This window comes from Fistularia commersonii, chromosome 19, assembly GCF_037954325.1.
Source record: "Fistularia commersonii isolate RoL2024-O1a breed Wild chromosome 19, RoL_Fcom_v1.0, whole genome shotgun sequence".
Taxonomy (NCBI): domain Eukaryota; kingdom Metazoa; phylum Chordata; class Actinopteri; order Syngnathiformes; family Fistulariidae; genus Fistularia; species Fistularia commersonii.
In genome coordinates this window covers 137439-157500 of record NC_141302.1, presented here as the reverse complement: position 1 = coordinate 157500, position 20062 = coordinate 137439, and the positions used below count along the sequence as shown (strand labels likewise).

The 20062-nt window shown below is 53.6% G+C and overlaps 2 protein-coding genes and 1 long non-coding RNA gene across 4 annotated transcripts; all 3 read left to right on the top strand.

Moving 5' to 3' along the window:
• Positions 1-5160: 5160 nt before the first annotated feature.
• On the top strand, positions 5161-11919 carry LOC147223138 (voltage-gated potassium channel subunit beta-3-like). Of its 2 annotated transcripts, XM_086165471.1 has the most exons (15): positions 5161-5198; positions 5691-5991; positions 8114-8157; positions 8246-8283; positions 8500-8579; positions 8693-8737; positions 8815-8859; positions 8964-9007; positions 9720-9806; positions 10131-10216; positions 10349-10469; positions 10674-10768; positions 10888-11008; positions 11105-11193; positions 11262-11919. In XM_086165471.1, the coding sequence occupies exons 2-15, from the start codon at positions 5693-5695 to the stop codon at positions 11349-11351; spliced, it is 1284 nt and encodes a 427-aa protein (XP_086021597.1). In that variant the 5' UTR covers positions 5161-5198; positions 5691-5692; the 3' UTR covers positions 11352-11919. The 2 variants fall into 2 exon arrangements, with proteins under 2 accessions (XP_086021597.1, XP_086021599.1); XM_086165473.1 differs by lacking the exons at positions 5161-5198; positions 5691-5991 and adding an exon at positions 6892-7307.
• Positions 11920-12222: 303 nt separating this feature from the next.
• Positions 12223-15940, top strand: slc25a11 (solute carrier family 25 member 11). Its single transcript, XM_086165470.1, has 9 exons — positions 12223-12623; positions 13977-14129; positions 14207-14324; positions 14430-14518; positions 14693-14783; positions 14876-14966; positions 15084-15183; positions 15429-15480; positions 15593-15940. The coding sequence occupies exons 1-9, from the start codon at positions 12559-12561 to the stop codon at positions 15746-15748; spliced, it is 915 nt and encodes a 304-aa protein (XP_086021596.1). The 5' UTR covers positions 12223-12558; the 3' UTR covers positions 15749-15940.
• A 1580-nt stretch (positions 15941-17520) lies between these two features.
• Positions 17521-19605, top strand: LOC147223136 (uncharacterized). Its single transcript, XR_015107556.1, has 4 exons — positions 17521-17717; positions 17826-17943; positions 19000-19186; positions 19305-19605. It is a non-coding gene; the product is annotated as an uncharacterized LOC147223136 (long non-coding RNA).
• Positions 19606-20062: the final 457 nt, after the last annotated feature.

Below are 20062 nucleotides of genomic sequence, written 5' to 3'. Positions count from 1 at the left end.
CGGCTTCTACTCTGCTTTACTCTACTGTTCTATTCTCCTCCACTCCCTGTGTGTTTTGTGTCTCCATTATCCTTAACTGTCCATGAAATGAGTGTGTGTTCAGCTACACTAATATTGTTGTGAACTCTTGACCCTCTCTCTCCCGCTCTCTTTCTCCCTTACACGTGCACATGCATGCGCACACACACACTCAGAGGTTGCTAACATTCGGTGCACATTCACAACAGTGAGCAACATTTAAAACCCAGTGTTGTTGTCATGGCAACAACATGTCTCAAAGCGTCAAAGTGAAATGGGAGAGAAGAGGGACACCAGGGTGAGCGGTGTGTGTGTGTGTGTGTGTGTGTGTGTGTGTGTGTGTGTGTGTGTGTTAGAGGAAATTCATCATCTTATCTCTATCATGTTGACATTTGGAGGTTCAACCTTGAGGATACATACAAACACACACACACACACACATCCTGCTTCCTCCAGGTTGTGTGGACGTTAAACAGACAAAACTCTTCACATTGCTGTGTGTGTGTGTGTGTGTGTGTGTGTGTGTGTGTGTGTGTGTGTGTGTGTGTGTGTGCATGGTCATTCGTCGTCTTATCACTATAAGACTGACAGTAAGAGGCTAAGCTCCTGAAGACACACACATGCACGCACACATACACACACACACACACACACACACACATACACACATACGCATCTCTATCATCTGTTGGAAAATGTCTTCTCTGGCAGACTGATTCAATTAAGCTGCTCTCGGTTTCACACTCTTTCAGGAATCTTGGAGTGAGAGGGTAACACACACACACACACACAAACACACACACTGGTGTCATGCTCCCAACACTCAGCCTTCGGTGTGTGACCCTCGACCCTGAAACCAGGTTCAACACAACATGTCTGGTGAGGAAGTTATGTGTGTGTGTGTGTGTGTGTGTGCGTGTGTGTGTGTGTGTGTGTGTGTGTGTGTGTGTGTGTGTGTGTGTGTGTGTGTGTGTGTGTCGTATAGTGTGGTCATATGACAACACACTCCCCTCTACTGGCATCGCCGCAGAGCTACAGCTGATCAAGTGTGTTTTTCCTGATTCCAGTTCTTCCACCTGCATCACACACACACACACACACACACACACACACACACACACACACACGCATACTCTGTGTGTGCAAAGCTTCAAACACGTTCTCTGCGTCACAGTCATTGGACAATTGCAAAGATGTTCTGTGCACTGGACATGAGGTCACATGACGACACGCCGCGAGCTGATTGGCTGATTGGTGGTCCACCGAGTCGTCTCCCGGTGATCGCCTCCATCACCCCGACCAGGAAGGGAGCACCTACAGCCAGCTCCTTCCCTGCGGCGAACATCCAGTCCAAGATGGCCGGGCATTTATTTCAGGTAGGAAGGTGGCTGCAAAAAAAAGCAAGTGTTTCTGCGGCGTCCGTGTGGATCTGCAGACCTTCTGCCGCTGAGCCAAACACCTGGAGATGTAGAGGAAGCGTGAGCAGGAGACGGACTGGCCGACGGACCCCCTGAAGTCTTCTCAGTTCCGATGGGCTCGGACCACTGAGAAATGTTACAGGTCAATATCATTGATTGATAAATCTTCTTCTCCTTTCAGCTTCCCCCTTCAGGGGTCTCCACAGTGACTCCACCTTCTCCATCTCACCCTATTCTCTGGATCCTCCTCTCTCACACCAACTACCTTCATATCCTCTCTCATTGCATCCATAAATATTCTCTGGGTCTTTCTCTAGACCTCCAATATATTCTCCATCCCTCCTCTGTCCATGACCCAACCATCTCAGTCTGGCTTCTCTGACCTTCTCTCCAAAACATCTAACATGTGCTGTTCCTCTGATAGACTCATTCCTGATCCTCTCCATCCTGGTCACTCCCAAAGAGAACCTCAACATCTTCATCTCTGCAACCTCTAGTTCTGCCTGCTGTCTTTTGGTCATTGGAACAGTTTCTAGTCCAAACATCATCGCTGGTCTCACCACTGTCTTGAACACCTTTCCTTTTATTCTGGCTGAAAGTCTTCTACCTCTTTGTACCCCTGACACTTTTCTCCACCCATTCCAACCTGCTTGGACCGTCTCTTCACCTCTTTTCCACACTCTCCTACGCTCTGGACTGTTGACCCAAAGTACCTGAAATCCTCCAGCTTCTTGATCTCCACTCCCTGTAGCCTCACCGCTCCACCCGAGTTCCCCTCATTCACACACATATATTCTGTCTTGCTGTGACTAACTTTCATTCCTCTCCTTTCCAGAGCATACCTCCACCTCTCAGGAGTTTCCTCTACCTGTTCTCTGCTCTTACTACAGATCACAATGTCATCTGCAAACATCATGGTCCATGGAGATTCCTGTCTAACCTCATCTGTCAGCTTGTCCATCACCACTGCGAACAAGAAGGGGCTCAGAGCTGATCCCTGATGGAGTCCCACCTCCACCTTGAACTTCTCTGTTATCCCTACAGCACACCGTACCAGTGTCTCACAGCGAGCATACATGTCCTGCACCAGTCTAATATATTTCTCTGCCACTCCAGACTTCCTCATACAATACCAGAGCTCCTCTCTTGGCACCCTGTCATATGCCTTTTCTAGGTCTACAAAAACACAATGCAGCTCCCTCTGACCTTCTCTGTACTTTTCTATTAGCATTCTCAACGCAAATACTGCATCTGTAGTACTCTTCCTAGGCATGAAGCCATACTGCTGTTCACAAATGCTGACTTCTGCTCTCAGTCTAGTTTCCACTACTCTTTCCCATAACTTCATTGTATGGCTCATCAACTTTATCCCTCTGTAGTTGCCACAATTCTGCACATCCCCTTTATTCTTAAAAATAGGCACCAACACACTTTGTCTCCATTCTTCAGGCATCTTCTCACTCTCTAAGATCCTGTTGAATAATCTAGCCAGAAAATCTACCGCTGCCTCTCCTAGACACTTCCACACCTCCACAGGTATATCATCAGGACCAACTGCCTTTCCTCTCTTCATCCTCTTCAATGTCTTCCTTATTTCACTTTTACTAATTTGTGCTACTTTGTGGTCTACAATAGTCACCTCTTCTACCCTTGCCTCTCTTTCATTTTCCACATTCATCAGTCCTCCAAAGTACCCTTTCCATCTTCCCATCACTCTTCTAGCATCAGTCAATACATTTCCCTCTCTGTCCTTAATCACCCGGACCTGTTTCCATCTTCCATCCTTTCCATCTTTATCTCTCTGTTTCGCCAACTTGTATAGATCATTTTCACCCTCCTTACTATCCAACCGAGCATGCAAGTCATCGTACGCCCTTTTTTTTGCCTTTGCTACCTCTATCTTTATCTTTCGCCGCATCTCCCTGAACTCCTGTCTGTTATCTTCAGTCCTCTCAGTGTCCCACTTCTTCTTTGCTAACCGCTTTCTCTGTATACACTCCTGCACTTCCTCATTCCACCACCAAGTCTCCTTATCTACTTTCCTTCCAGATGACACACCAAGTACTCTTCTATCTGTCTCCCTGATAACACTAGCTGTAGTTGTCCAATCATCTGGAAGCTCACCCTGACCACCCAGACCCTTTCTCAACTCCTCCCTGAAAACCATGCAACACTCCTCCCTTTTCAGCTTCCACCACTTTGTCCTCTGCTCTGCCTTTGTCCTCTTCATCTTCCTTGTCACCAGAGTCATCCTACAAACCACCATCCTATGCTGTCTGGCTACACTCTCACCTACAACTACTTTGCAGTCACTGATCTCTTTCAGGTTACCTCGTCTATACAAGATGTAGTCTACCTGCGTGCTCCTACCTCCGCTCTTACAAGTTACCCTATGTTCCTGTTTTTTCTGGAAAAAGGTGTTCACTACAGCCATGTCCATCCTTTTTGCAAAATCTACCACCATCTGTCCCTCTGCATTCCTATCCTGGATACCAAATCTGCCCATCACTTCTTCATCCCCTCTATTGCCTTCACCAACATGTCCAGTGAAGTCTGCACCAATGACCACTCTCTCATTTCTGGGAATATTCTGCATCACTTCATCCAACTCATTCCAGAACTTCTCCTTCTCTTCCGATTCACATCCCACCTGTGGTTCATAGCCACTAACAACATTGAGCATCACACCTTCAATTTCCAGTTTCCTTTCCTCCTCTCTCTCTGCTTCCAAACACACCCTCCTCCTCTTCTTCTTGTTCTTCTTCTTTGACCCACAGTAGCCCCAGTTTCCACTGGTTCCCTGTAGGTCATCGGAACCGATGGCGGTCTTGTTAACTCGGGCCTCTGTCGATCCAATATGATCTGGTCATTATGATTGACTCACATGTTTGGTTTTGGCAAAAGTTGCGCCGGATGCCCTTCCTGACGCAACCCTCCGCACTTGTGTGACCTCGGACGGCTCAGGAGACGCTGCTCCGGGACCCGAGGCTGCAGTATGCTTGACTGATAAATATCACCTATAAATACAGACATCTATAGTTATATATACAAATATTCAGAGAACAAACCTTTGGTCACACTCAGACTGGGTGTTGGCACGGCGCCCCCTGCTGGCCGGAGGCCTGGGCTGCAGGTCTCCTGAGGAGATGAGGATTAGGAGCTGATGGAACGATGGAGGGGAACAGATGAGCCCAACATCTGGAGCCACATGTGTGACCTTCATCCCCCTGGACCGGCTCACGTGACCCAGCTGGTGCTGGACTACACACACACACACACACACACACACACACACACACACACACACAGGAACAGCCCACATCTTTCCATTCAAATATCAGACCAGAAGGTCCAGCTTCTCCTTGAATTACCTGGAATGTCCTGGAACTCCATGAAGAAATTTTCACCTCCTTTGAGAAGAAGATGGTCTGCATCTGTGTGTGTGTGTGTGTGTGTATTTGTGTATGTGTGTGTATGTGTGTGTGTTTATGCGCATGTGTGTGTGTGTGTGTGTGTGTGTGTGCATGTGTGTGTTTATGTTCATGTTCATGTGTGTGTGTGTGTGTGTGTGTGTGTGTGTGTGTGTATAACATCTGTTTCAGACTTTTATTTAGTTGTTTCCTGTTAATCTGATTGGTCTTTTGCTGACCTGATCTCTGAGCTGTGATTGGTGGACGGTTTCAGCAGGATTAGGGTGGAGGTGGAGGGTGGAGGTCCAGACGGAGGGCAGGTGAAGAGAAGAGGAAGGACTTCGCTCGTCAGGTTGGTGAATTTATCGGAACGGATATCTAAAATGCTCCGGTTTCACCGATTTAGTGTGTAAGAGTGACATTAGACCTGCGGCAGATGTGTGGGTCGCCGGGGCGGCGGCTCCTTTGTCGGCGGCGTCCTTTCGAACGGACCTGAACGGGGCGAATGGTCAGATGCGACCGGACCTTCTCTAGGCCCGCCCTGCGCGCTCAGATGTGGAGATGGTTTTCGAGTGATGGTCCGAGACCTTCATCGGCATCATGAAATGAACGAATGAGGGAACGAGTGAATGAATGAGTGAATACAGAAACATTTAAAGAGGAATGAACAATCGAATATGTGGAATTTTGACCTCACGAATACCGAATGTTGTCCCCAATATTTTGTCTCACAATGTCAGCATGAGCTAAAAACGTCAGCATTTGCCGAGCGGTGCCCTTACGATCGGCTAGCATTAGCCGTGTTTTCCATGAGCCGCGCTGACGCTCGCCGCCGTCCCCGCAGCCATGTTCGCAGGTCGCGCGTCGGTAGCGGGCGCCGCCGTGGGACCGCTGGTGGCCGGGAAAGGGGGGAAGTTCTCCGTGGAGGAACTTTACGGTTTCGGCAAGAAGACCAAGGTGAGCCGAGGGAATTACGGCAGGGCGGAGCGCGGCGCCGACGGCAGGAAGGAGGCCAAGGAGAAGCAGGAGTCCCTGCTGGCGACCAACATCCTGGAGGCGGCGCGGCGCCTCATGGAGCGCCGCCGCCTCCACATCTACCTGAAGGAGTGCGGCGTCACCGTGGAAACCGGCAGCATGACTTACAGGTCAGCGGCTTCCCGTCACTGTCGAACGCGAGTCAGATGCCTCCGGGTCCTCCGAGGTTCGGGTCGGGGTTTATCTGGCAGATGGGAGTCGGCGGCGAGCGAGATGAGCCGTGGACACAAACGCGCACGCCGCCGTGCACGCCGCCGTGCACGCCGCCAGCCCCGATGTGGCGTTCAAAGACCGTGAGATGACGGCTCGCCGCGAGGTGGGTCAAACGGGAGCGAGGCGGCCCCGCTGTGGAGAACCGGCCTGAACGGGCCGGACCGCTGGAGCGGTTAGATAAGACCACGCTCTGCTGATCACCAGGGGGAAATGGGTTGGTCACAGCGGATCAACCATAACTACCCATCCTGGAAACACAAAGACAAGTTTCTATCTGCGAGGTTCTGATCCAACAGGATGAAGGTCCCATACATCCAGAAGAAGCCGGTGGGGGGGTCGTTCACCACCTTCACCACCTTCACCACCTGATGTTAGGGACATCATGGAAACCTCCTGGAAACATCCTGGAGACCTCCTGGAGACATCATGGAAGCATCATGGAGACATCATGGAGACATCATGGAGACATCCTGGAAACCTCCTGGAGACATCCTGGAAACATCGAGTCCAGCCTGGAAAAGAAAAGAGTGCAAATTATTTTTAAAACCTTTTAAAGAAAGTGATCAAAGGGTGGAGGAGACGGATATAGATTCAGAGGATCAGTGGTGTGTGTGTGTGTGTGTGTGTGTGTGAATGTGTGTGTGTGTGTGTGTGTGTGTGTGAATGTGTGTGAGTGTGTATGTGAGTGTCAGTGTGTGAGTGTGTGTGTGAGTGTGTGAGTGTGAGTGTGTGTGTGAGTTGGGAGGGGCTTAGTGTGTGTGTGTCAGTTCCTCCTCCTCCTCGTCCTCCTCCTCGTCCTCTGGAGGCTCCATCCAGTCTGGTCCCCTGGAGGTCGGCGTAGATGTTGGACAGGAAGTCCTCGGACTCGCTCTCCCGGCCGTCGGCTCAAACTTCAAGCTCATGACGTCTTCCTCTCGTCGCCGTAGCGACGGGCGACCTCGGGGGCGGCGCCGTCCGCCGTCCGCGGTACTCTGAACTCCTTCTCCGATCCGATCCCCGAGGATTTGGTCGCCCGAGCGACCGGGATGCAGGTGTCCATCGCGTGCAACGTGGGCGGCGGCGAGCACCCGCCGAAGGACCGGCGCCCGGCCAACCCCGGGAACCCCCCCGCCTGCCAGGTGAGGCTGAGGGCGGAGCCTCCGGGGAGACACGCCCCGACCGGACACGCCCACATGAAGGAGGCCCTCGGTCGTCATAGCAACATGAAGTACAGGTAAGGCCTGGCTCCGGATCTCGGGACGGCGGGGGGTCCGGACCAGATACGGATGTGGACCACATCTTCACTTGCAACCGGACCTGAGGGACAGGTTCAGCTCGCTCCTCCCCGTCCAGGTAGTTCCTGGTCCGGAGGACCCGGACCTCAAAACCTGAAGAGAGTCTAGATCTGGACTTCACGGCTGGGTCCGGCTGGTCAGGAGATCCAGACCTGGACTCGGACCTGGTGGACCTGGACGGCATCTCTTACCTCAGATCCATCGGTGACTCCTGATGGATCAATGACTCTCGTGTGCGCCACACACATACACACACATAGACGCACACGCACGTGCGCACACACACACACACACACACACACACACACACATACACTGTGTCCAGTTCATGTGAAGCCGATAAGACATCTGTGACCTGTCAATCGCAGCTGCCCGACCTTTGACCTCGGCTGGCTGATCCCGCCTGATGATTGGGGCCTGTGTGTGTGTGTGTGTGTGTGTGTGTGTGTGTGTGGCTGACATTTGATTGGCTGAAACACAGGATTAGGCCCAGTGATGTCAGATGGCGGGCCGGGCTCTGGTTGGTTGGTGGGAGATCACCTGACCCGTGATGTCAGCAACTGATGAAAGTTGTGTCTGGCAACCCTGAACTGATCAATAATCAATGACGTCATCCCGTCCAGCCTTAGCCTTTGACCTCCTCTCCTTCTGTTTCACATTTATAGATCAATAAGCCCTTTCTTGAATAGATTAATTTATTGATTTATTGATCCATTGATTGAATCTGACCTGGTTGGTTTCACAGGAACCTGGGGAAGTCTGGACTGAGGGTGTCCTGCCTGGGACTAGGTGATAACACACACACACACACACACACACACACACACACACACACACACACACACACACCGAACTCTGATATTTTCCCTCTTTATAGGAACCTGGGTGACATTTGGCTCTCAAATCTCTGATGAGGTATGTGTGTGTGTGTGTGTGTGTGTATGTGTGTATGTGTGTGTGTGTGTGTGTGTGTGTGTGTGTGTGTGTATGTTTGGGTTTGTGTGTATGTGTGAGTGTGCGTGTGTATGTGTGTGTGTTTAAGAGAGTGTGTCTTTGGGTGTGTGTGTGTGTCGGTATGATGTGCTTGTCTGTGGTGTAAATCTGTGTGTGTATGTGTGTGTGTGTGTGTAGATGGCAGAGAATGTGATGACGGTGGCGTACGACAACGGAGTGAACCTGTTCGACACAGCAGAGGTGTACGCTTCTGGGAGGTAACTGCCTGTGTGTGTGTGTGTGTGTGTGTGTGTGTGTGTGTGTGTGTGTGTGTGTGTGTATGTGTGTCTGTCTGACCCCCTGTCTGTCTGTCTGTCTGTCTGTCTGTCAGGGCTGAGTGGACTTTGGGCTCCATCCTGAAGAAGAAGGCGTGGAGGTGAGTCTCTGGTTGGTTGGAGGTGGACCCTCTGTGGTCCAGGATCTACTCAGCAGGTGTTTGTCCTCTTCTGCCAGGAGGTCCAGCTACGTGGTGACCACCAAGATCTACTGGGGGGGGCAGTGAGTGTCAGCCAATCAGCATCCAGCTCCCAGTCCCAGCTCACTCCTCACCTTGAGTGTGTGTGTGTGTGTGTGTGTGTGTGTGTGTGTGTGTGTGTTTGCAGGGCGGAGACTGAGCGAGGGTTGTCACGGAAACACATCATTGAAGGTAAACAGGAGTTATTCTCCTTCTTGGCTGTCAGACGGACAGGGAGGTCAGGTGACCCCAGCTGGAGGTCTCTGCTGGTGGTCCAGCAGGACCAGGACCAGTTCACCTGGACCGGCAGGAGGTCTCAGAATACTGAACCATTTCAACACACACACATTCACACACACACTCGCACGCGGACACAGAGTCCATGTCCTCTGTCAGCAGTCGGAGGTCGTTGGAGCTTTAAGAGGCTCAGTCATACCCACACTGGATTAGGATTCACACACACACACACACACACACACACACAAGTCAGGCGCCACTAACAGCTCCATGGGCTTAAATCATTCCCAGATTATCAAACACCAAATTTAACCCGTGAAGAATTGGGGGGGGGCGCTCCAAGGTCAGGGGACAGCCCGTCGTCATGGCGACAGATGATCCCAAGCTGGAATATGTATTCTTCTGTCTGTTTTAGTCTGATCACTATTCAAATCAATCAGTCCACTTTCTTTTCAAAGCAGTCAGTCAATATAACACAATGTGTGTGTGTGTGTATGTGTGTGTGTGTGTGTGTGTGTGTGTGTGTGTGTGTGTGTGTGTGTGTGTATGTGTGTGTGTGTGTGTGTATGTGTGTGTGTGTGTGTGTGTGTGTGTGTGTGTGTGTGTGTGTGTGTGTGTGTGTGTGTGTGTGTGTGTGTGTGTGTGTATGTGTGTGTGTGTGTTGCAGGGCTGCGTGGTTCCCTCGGCCGGCTGCAGTTGGACTATGTGGACATTGTCTTCGCCAACAGGAGTGACATCAACGCCCCGATGGAGGGTCAGCGCATGCTAACACTAACATTAGCAGCACGCTAGCAGTTTCTAGGCAGTAACTTTAGGTCTTTGTTGACGACGTCCAGACCTTTAACATCCCTCTGATGAGGTCGAGCTCCTTAGCACGTTAGCACGTTAGCTCCTGAGCTCGTCGATCCCTCGCCCCGATGCTAGCGCTTCTCTTAAAAGTGGACGATCGTGTTGGTGGGCTGTCCTTGTTGCCATGGCGACCAAGCGCAGACCGCACGGACCGAGCTTTCTTTGAGTTTCTCCGGTTTCCCGACAAATGTTAGCCGTTAGGGGTGACGTAACACTCTTGATGTTCCAGAGGTTGTCCGAGCCATGACTTTCGTCATCGACCAGGGTCTCGCCATGTACTGGGGAACGTCCCGCTGGAGCGCGGTGGAGATCATGGTAGGAGCCTCACCGTTCACTCCAGCAGCCCCCCTGTCCTGCTCGGCGTGAAACTGTAGGCAGAGTCCAAGACCCGGTTGAATAAGAAGGCGTTAAAGGTGTGTGTGTGTGTGTGTGAACCCCCCTCTCCAGGAGGCGTACTCCATCGCCCGGCAGTTCAACCTGGTCCCCCCCGTGTGCGAGCAGGCCGAGTACCACTACTTCCAGAGAGACAAGGTGGAGCTTCAGCTGCCGGAGCTCTACCATAAGATTGGTAGGTGTGACTGGATCCTGCCGTGACCTCGCCGTGACGCCGTCGGCTGTCAAGACGTTGATGGCACCTCCATGGTGACGGCCATGGAGGTGCCACGCTGCTGTGAAGATGTCAGGGTGACCTGAGCAGGTCCGGTAGAGGGGGTGTCCCCTCAGACTGGGGTGTTCTGGGGTGTTCTGGTTAAACTCAGTCATGTGACCTCAGGGGTCGGCGCTGTGACCTGGTCACCTTTGGCCTGCGGCCTGCTGACGGGGAAGTATAACAACGGCGTCCCGGAGACCTCCAGGGCTGCCATGAAGGTAAGCACACACACAAACGCACACACACAGGCTGCTCACACTGATCCATGCATGTGTGTGTGTGTGTGTGTGTGTGTGTGTGTGTGTGTGTGTGTGTGTGTGTGTGTGTGTGTGTGCAGGGTTACTCGTGGCTCAAAGAGCGGCTCTGCAGTGACGAGGGGAGACACCAGCTCACTAAGGTGAAGGAGCTTCATCTGCTGGCCGCCAGGCTGAACTGCACTGCAGCACAACTGGCCATTGGTAGACACACACACACACACACACACACACACACACACACTCCCTGAACCTGACAGATATCAATGCATGTGTGTGATGTGAATGTGTGTTTGTCAGCCTGGTGCCTGCGCAGTGAGGGCGTCAGCTCGGTTCTCCTCGGCGTGTCCAACACGGAGCAGCTCCTGGAGAACTTGGGCTCCCTGCAGGTAAAGGTCCTCTCCTGGTGTTTTTCACGGGTTCTGGACGCTCCGACCACGTGTGTGTGCACCTGCAGGTTCTGACCCAGCTGACCCCGCCCCTCGTGGCAGAGATGGACGCGTTGCTTGGCAACAAGCCACGGAATAAGAAGGAGGCGAGAACCTGAGGAGGGAAGGTCCGCCCCGCGGAGCCGGACTGAGGATGCCAATGTGTCGTCATGGCGACACTGACTATCATCTGCATACAGAACTTATTCCTCTATTGACCCTAAGCCCCGTGTCTTCAACTAGTTTCCACGGCAACAACCTAGTCAAAACATTATCGATGCATGCGACATAAAGTGCTAAATTACCAGTGCTAAATTAGAAGTAGCTGATGGAGGGCGGACGTTCCTTCGGGGTTCGATGCTCCTCCCCTTGCAACCTGTCACAGACATCGTTGCCGTGTATCTGTCGGCTTTCAGGCTCAAACGGCCTCAACGGATCCCCGCTTGTTGTTGATGACGGTTTCTCGTCTCCATGGTTACAGCTGAACTCCCTCTCTTTCGTTTTTCCTGATGAATTCATTGCTGAAACTGCTTGTAGCCCCGCGGCCTCCTCATACCAATACAGCCCTTACGTTGTTAGCCTAGTCCTTCCTGTGTGTTTCACCTGGTGGCAGTAAAGGTCGTGAACCCGTCGGGCCGGGGGTCACGCCGTCTGTCCGTCGCCGCTGAGAATGCCAATAAAGTTCTTCCAACCCACGAACGGGTGTCAGGAGGGGTCTTTTCATCAGGTGGTGTCAAACCGCCGGCGTGACAAACCCGTCCGAAGCTGTCTAGACACATGATGATGTCAGCGGTTACCACAGAAACGCTGCAATAAGAGGACCTAGCAAACAAGAGTTAAGAGGTGAAAGGTGTGCGAATGTGTGTGTGTGTGTGTGTGTTTGTGTGAACCACTGCTGTGTCAGGTGGGTAGCCAGTGTGCTTTTGATTGGTGGAGACGTGAAGGCTGCCACCACCCCACTCACCAGCCCCTGGGACACACTGTGGAAATCAACACACACACACACACACACACACACACACACACACACACACACACAATCCCTTTACAGGTGCCTCACATCTGCTTATCCCTACAGAATAGTCAGATGTACGAGCTTCTGGGAAGACCGTGAACGCATCAATCCCTGCAGCCGCTGCTCGGCGATCTTCGTCCTCGCGTTCTGATTGGCCCAGAGCTCCTCGCGTGTTTCCGGACGTCAGGCTCCAGAGAGTCACCTTGCCGCGGCTGCTGCAGGTGGACCGTCCCGGCTCTCAGGAACACGGACAGGCAGGCGGGCTGCGGGGACATTGACGGGGGACCGAGCACCACCTTACGGGGGGAAACATGGCGGAGGCAAAGCCCAAGACCTCCCCAAAGGCTATTAAGTTCCTGTTCGGAGGCCTGGCCGGGTAGGTTCCGCTGCTAGCTGCGGAGCTAGCTGTTTTGGTGACGAGCGATGATGCGATGGAGCCAGCAGTCAGACTGCGGAGCTAGCTGCTAGGCTAAGTAGCTAAGTGTTAAGCTAAGAAGCTAGCTGTCAGATTACGGAGCTAGCAGCTAAGCTAAGGAGCTAGCTGTCAGCGGCCAGATGTTCACAGCCCAGCGGTTACCGGCGGCGGGGGTTGCGGGCATGTCTTTGACTCCTCACCCCATTCGAACTCACCGAGCTGTTGACGTTCAGCTAGCTGCTAATGCCAACAGGCTAGGTGACGGTGGAGGGCAGGGGTGCTACGCTCACTGTCTCTCCGCTGTGTCTCTGACCACCGGAACCATCGTCCGTCGGTGGATGTATCAGAACTGAACTCGGTTCCTGTTCCCTCCAAACGTGTGCGCGGTCCGGTCCGGTCCGGTCCGGCACCGAGGGCCGGCCTGGCAGCGACAGAGAGCTAAGGCAATGTTCTTGCAGCTGCAGAGATTTTATTGATTTTCAGTTGACACGGTCTCAGCTGAGAAGCTGTTTGTCAGTCACACGTGTGACAGTCATTCACATGTGTTTTCATCTTCTCCCTTTAAAAACACTCGGGGTCCAGTTGTCGGTCTCTGCACAAAGATGTAGCTGTCGATTCGCTCGCTCGTGCCCCGGCTCCCTGGAGTTCTGCATGAAGCTCCTCACCGCTTCATTTGTTCCCTTTCTTCCACAGACGTGGATGAATGCGAGATCGGACCGGGGTAAGATGCTTGTTGATGAGGAAACAGAGGAGGTCAGAGGTCGGACTCAGGAGAGTCCCGGCTCCTCTGGACTCTCCGAGAAGCAGCTGGGAATGGATGTTCGGTCTGCTGAGCTACTGCCCTTTAAATGTCACGACCCCCTCAGCTGTGAGCCCCCCAAGCCCCCCTCCCCAAACCGTCGCCGGGCACACGGCGTCCTTTGCACGGCGCAGGAATATCATTTCAGGCCGGCTGTCGGAGGGTCGACGGTCAAAGCTCGTCCTCACCCACTTTGCAAAGCCTCTGAGAACTTTGACCTCGGACTCAAGCGGGCCACGTGCTCCACGGGCCGTGATTGGCATGTCCCTATGACGTCATCTCGTAAAAATGATCATGTGCAGGAAACATGGGAGGGGGGGGATTATACCGAGCGTGACCCCTCCCGCTCGGTTTGTTAGCTCTGTTAGCCCCGCTAGTTCTGTTAGCCCTGCTCTAGGCGTCTGTTAGCTCAGCCCACTCCAGTGAGCTGGATTTGCAGAAACTATGATGTTAAAGGGGTGGACACAAAGTCTGACCTGTGTGTGTGTGTGTGTGTGTGTGTGTGTGTGTGTCAGGATGGGGGCCACAGTGTTTGTGCAGCCTCTGGACCTGGTGAAGAACAGGATGCAGCTCAGTGGTCAGGGGACGAAGGCCCGCGAGTACAAGACCAGCTTCCACGCTCTGGCCTCCATCTTGAGGAGCGAGGGGGTGCGAGGGGTCTACACCGGGTACTGCTGCGTCCCCCGCCTACCCCGCCCCACCTTCGTCGCCACGATCCCCCGCCTCATTAACCCGTGGCTGTCAGTCTGTCGGCAGGGCTGCTGCGTCAGGCGACCTACACCACAACCCGGCTGGGGATCTACACCATCCTGTTCGAGAAGATGACGGGCGCGGACGGACGGCCGCCCAACTTCCTCCTCAAGGTCAGTGCCGTGGGCGAAGTAGACGAGGGGGCGTCTTCGTGGTCCTGTCGCGGCGGAGGTTGTCAATAGAGCCCCCTCCCACTCAGCGGTCTTGCCTGCCCCCAGGCTCTGATCGGGATGACGGCCGGAGCCACGGGAGCGTTCGTGGGGACGCCGGCGGAGGTGGCCCTGATCCGGATGACGGCGGACGGACGGTGAGGCACCTGCAGATCCATGTACACGCTCTACGCTCGGCCCATCGCCTTGCTAAGCTAAGCTATGTGTATTGTGTTGCCGAGCTGGCGCTAGGTTAGCTGGTTTGCAACTTCTGCAGGCACTGTGCTATATCGCTGTGTTAGCGTTAACGGACTGGTCCTGGCTCTCCTCAGCCTCCCCGTGGACCAGCGGAGAGGCTACACCAATGTCTTCAACGCTCTTGCACGGATCACCAGAGAGGAGGGGGTCACTACACTGTGGAGGGTGAACATCTGCCACACACACACACACACACACACACACACACACACACACACACAAAAACGTCTGAGGCTGACTCCCTCTGTGTGTTGCAGGGCTGCATTCCTACCATGGCGAGGGCAGTGGTGGTGAACGCTGCTCAGCTGGCGTCCTACTCTCAGTCCAAACAGGCATTGTTAGACTCAGGTTCCTACACACACACACACACACACACACACACACACACCTGGTGCACATGTGTTCACATACTCCTCCCTTCCACACGCCTCCTCCCAACATCACATGACTTCTGTGTTTCCACAGGCTACTTTGGTGACGACATCCTGTGTCACTTCTGTGCCAGTATGATCAGCGGCCTGGTGACGACCGCCGCTTCCATGCCAGTCGACATTGTCAAGACCAGGTGACACAAATACACACACACACACACACACACACACACACACACACACAGCGTTGCACCCAGACATCTCATGCTCCAGTGACAAACCTCATGTCTAGATTTGAGGTTTGATAAGTGTCCTGCAATATGCTTGTGTGTGTGTGTGTGTGTGTGTGTGTGTGTGTGTGTGTGTGTGTGTGTGTTTGTGTGTGTGCGTGTGTGCGTGTTTGGAAGCAACTGATACCACGCTGCTTTCTGTCCTCCAGGATCCAGAACATGAGGATGATCGACGGGAAGCCCGAGTATAAGAACGGTCTGGTGAGTGTGGAGGGTCTGATGCCTCCAGACCCGGAGGCCTTATTTATGGATCCTTGCTCAGGTGGTTGGAGGTGTGTGTGAGGTGTGCGTATGTGTGTGTGTCTTCCTGCAGGAGGTGCTGGTGCGCGTGGTGGGGAAGGAGGGCTTCTTCTCGCTGTGGAAAGGCTTCACCCCGTACTACGCCCGCCTCGGACCGCACACCGTCCTCACCTTCATCTTCCTGGAGCAGATGAACCGCCTCTACAAGACCTATGTCCTGGACCGCTGACACACACACACACACACACACACACACGCACACACAGTGTTATAATTTAAATTCTTTTTGTAAAAAAGAATGTAAGATACAATAAATGTAGTGAAAAGTTGACCTGTAGAATCCCCTCCTGTTCATGGTGGAAGATTGCTGCCATGGTTACGGCCGCTGGCGACGAGGAATAAAGGGTTTGGGGACTCGGTGGTTTCTGGTTGGGTTTGTCTCAATGACACAGGAACACACACACCTGGTTGGTTTTATGTGTGTATGGTTCATGAGTGAACGAAAAACACTCGGCCTCAGAGGATGGAGGAGCTCTGTGTGTGTGGGGGGTCTGTGTGTGTCCACCAGGGGGCAGCAGGCTGTAGGTGTGTGTGTGTGTGTGTGTGTGTGTGTGTGTGTGTGTGTGTGTGTGTGTGTGTGTGTGTGTGTGTGTGTGTGAGTGTGTGTGTGTGTGTGTGAGTGTGTCCACCAGGGGGCAGCAGGCTGTAGGTGTGTGTGTGTGTGTGTGTCCACCAGGGGGCAACAGGCTGTAGGTGTGTGTGTGTGTGTGTGTGTGTGTGTGTGTGTGTCCTGTCAGGCCCTGTGTATCCAGTCAAACATCCATCCCTCTGTGGAGCCCATCTCTGGTGTGGCTGTCCGAGGGGCAGCTCCAGCCTGGGGGTTCCAGAGGAGACCTCCAGCTGAAGGTCTGAAGATCCGCGAAGCTCTCGCAGGAAAGTCCTCCAGTCACAGGCGGGAAACAGCTCCGTGTGCTGGAAGTGGGCGAGGCTTATGGTTTCCATCAAGCAATGCATTTAATACTGACTTTACACTGGGGTGTGTGTGTGTAGACACACACCTCGCACCCCCCCCCCCCCCTCCTGGCTGCTGTTTGAGGAGACAAGCTGAAAACCCGAAGCTGTGAGAGGAAGTGGTTTGTCACACTCTTAAAATGTGTCCTTATATGGTAACAGAGATGTGATGAAACACACACACACACACACACACACACTGAACATATTGATTAATAAATGAGGTGAGAAGCTTTTATGCTGCTCATCCATCGAGCCGTGACCTTTGACTCCTGGTGCAGCAAACCTGCATCTCCACTGACGTTACTGAGATCAACGGAGGAGTACGTCCATGGCGGTGTGTGAAGAACCAGAATCCAACCCTCCAACGCCGGCCCCCGAAGCACCCTTTTGGGTGTGCGTGTGTGTGTGGCGTGTGTGAGCACATCCACCCACACCTCTTCATTCTGGATGTGTGTGATTCTCGGCGGGGGTCAGAGGTCAGCTCCCGACCGCGCTCTCCAAGCCGATCGTCCAATCGGCTCTGCCAGCGCGCCTCGGCGTGCAGGTACACACACACACGTGCACGGATGCATTCCTAAATGGAGACCTCCGTTCAACAATGAGGTGCACGTACTGATTGACACATGGATGAAGACAGAATGGATGCATGTCAGCAGCGGTGAGACCAAAGTCCAGGCTTGTAGGAGATCGGCGTGTCTGAACCGGCTCAGGTATGTGTGTGTGTGAGTGTGTGAGTCTCAGGAATGCTGCGTGTCTGGACAGAAACAAGAGCTTTGTCAGTTCAGCACTTCTTCTCTTTGACAGTCAGATTCACGACAGGTCGCCCGACATCGACCAGCGTGGGTCTCCTCTGGCGGCGCGTCCTCGGCAGGAAGCGAAACATGTCGCAGGAAGTGGTTTGGAGGGCGTGGAAGAAACTGCAGCAACTTCCTGTTGAAACGGCGGCGGCAAAGAGCAGCTTCTGGCAGATGGAAAGGAGCTGGTGTTCCGTCCCCGGAGCGCGGGGCGGTTCCTGAGGCCACACGACCAGGTGAGGGGGTGACGGGGAGCAGGAGGAGGCGGGACGCCCAGGCAGGAAGTGGCCCGCAGGCCGGGAGGGGTCGATCTATAAAGGGCGCTGCACTTCCTGCTCGCTGCATTTCAGTACTTCCCTCTGGCCTCTGCACACCTGAGATACTGCACAGGTGAGAATGCGCGCACACACACACACACACACACACACACACACACACACACACGCACATGCACACACACTCACAGGCCAATGTCACTGAGTGAGTCTGATTGTCCAGGATGTCGTGGTCAGATCACCTCAAGAGCATGTTAGATGATGAAGTCATTGGAGCCGCCCTCTGGGGCATCGACCCGCCGTCATTCTGGGGAGCTACAGATGAATTGGCAAACATCACGGTAACACACACACACACACACACACACACGCATGCACTGCTCTCCTCTAAAAAGATTCAAGATCTGTCTAGAAGTCTGAGGTGAAATCACCATCCGGCATGTAATTGCCACACGCGTCCGACGAGTCTTGACATGTAGCCCCGATCGTCCTGTCACCATGGCGACCACAGGAGAGCCCCTCATTTGCCGCAGAGGGTCTCAGGTGGAGCCGCCTTCCCCTTTTCGGGGTCCTGGGCGTCCGGAGGCCTGAACAGCCCTCGTTCAAGGGTCGGGGGGATTCTCCGCGGCCCCGAGCCGCCGCCGCGCCAGAGGCGGGACGGGGCGAACAGGAAGCTTCGGCTCCTCGTGACACCTCAGGGAGCCGAAGCTTCGGCGGGATCGCTTTTATCGCTTTTCCATTGAGGGGAAACGCTGTCAGAGGCCGTGAACGCCTCGTCCCGGGGACGGAGAGGGGGGTGCGTTTAAGGCCAGACTCCAGTTCCTCAGGAGACGTCTCCAGCCTACCAGAAGATCCAAGCAGACGCTCTGAGAAAGACCAAGCTGCAGCACGCTTTTACTTCCTTATAAGGACACAGGGTGGAGGCTGCTGCACTTCTGGTTTCACAAACACACACACACACACACACACACACACACACACACACACACACACACACACACACACACACACACATCATTTCATTTTTCACTTTTTCCACTGGAGATTTCTGGAAGTGGGGTCTGGTGTGTATGATGGTTATGATGGGCCGTGGGCGGAGCTGCTGGAGGTGGTGGTGGAGCTGGAGCCGGAGGTGTTTGCAGGCATCCTCCACCTCCGGTCTGACTCGTCCCGTCAGTTTGAGATCCTGGAGTCGGGCGCCACCTCCACGCCGCTGCTTCCTCTCTGACAGAGTGACGTAGAGAATTAGCAAAACACACACACACACACCTCACTATATGCGTTCTGTTGTTTTTTTTAAGATGGGGGAAGCAGACTGCACCATTAGACACCACTGGACACCCCTTGACAGTGTGTGTGTGTGTGTGTGTGTGTGTGTGTGTGTGTGTGTGTCTCAGGTGGACGAGGTCCAAAATGTTGTGAGTAAACATCAAGAGTTCCAGACAAATGGTCCTCACATCAACGGGAAGAAGTGCCACCTCCTGCGGAACAACCTAAATGACGAGGTATTCATGAACCTGGACATGAAGATGGTTCTGTCGGACGGCCAGACCTGCTCCCTCTGCATCGGCAAGGCCAATAAAAGTACAAACCGTCCCTGCGTAGAGTTGAGTTCATAACCTGCTGCATAACCTGACCTTAGTAACTCTGTGTGTGTGTGTGTGTGTGTGTGTGTGTGTGTGTGTGTGTGTGTGATCCCCAGCGTTGCTCTTCTTCATTGGGCCCAAAGGCTCTCGAGCTGGAACCTTGGGGGATAAGATGTACAAAAGAATTAAATGGCTAATCAGTTTGGGTCATTGAAGACAGAAGGCTCCTCCCACGGCGGCGGCTGCACACCTGTCCTCCTCCCAGGGCCTCCGACGACGGCTGACTTAGTGTTTGTGTGTATGTGTGTGTGCGTGCGTCAGGGGTCCCATAGTGCAGATTTGACCTCCTTCCAGTATCAATCACAGCATCAGTATCTCCTCAAAGACAATAAAGAACCAGAAGTTGCTTCTGCAGGATTCTGAGTCGTCTCCTTATTCCGGAATCCGCCAGGACCTTCTCGGGGTTCGGCGTACCTTCTGACGGCAGCACCGCCACAGTGTTCTTCAAAAAGGACGGCGCCTCGTCCGGGCGGTGCGCCCGCGGTGCTCGGGTCCCGCAGAGGGTGAACCCGCTCGGCGGATGGCGAGCGCCCGGTTTCCGGCATGAGGGTCCCCGTCCCGAGAGGAGCGCCCGCGGTGACCGGCGGATCATGTGCGGTTATATTTAGAAGAGGAGAATCGCAGTTAAAGGTGAACGTAAAGGGTACGGCGTCTTGTGTGAGCGCGTGTGTGTGTGTGTGCGTGCGCGCGTGTCGGGGTGATTGCCCTTTGCGGTGAGCGCCGAGCCGTCTCACATTTCCACTCCGGGTGAACTTTGACCTTCTCCGCGGAGCCTCGGCCCCCGGGAAGCGCAGAGGATGAACTGCGGAGAAAC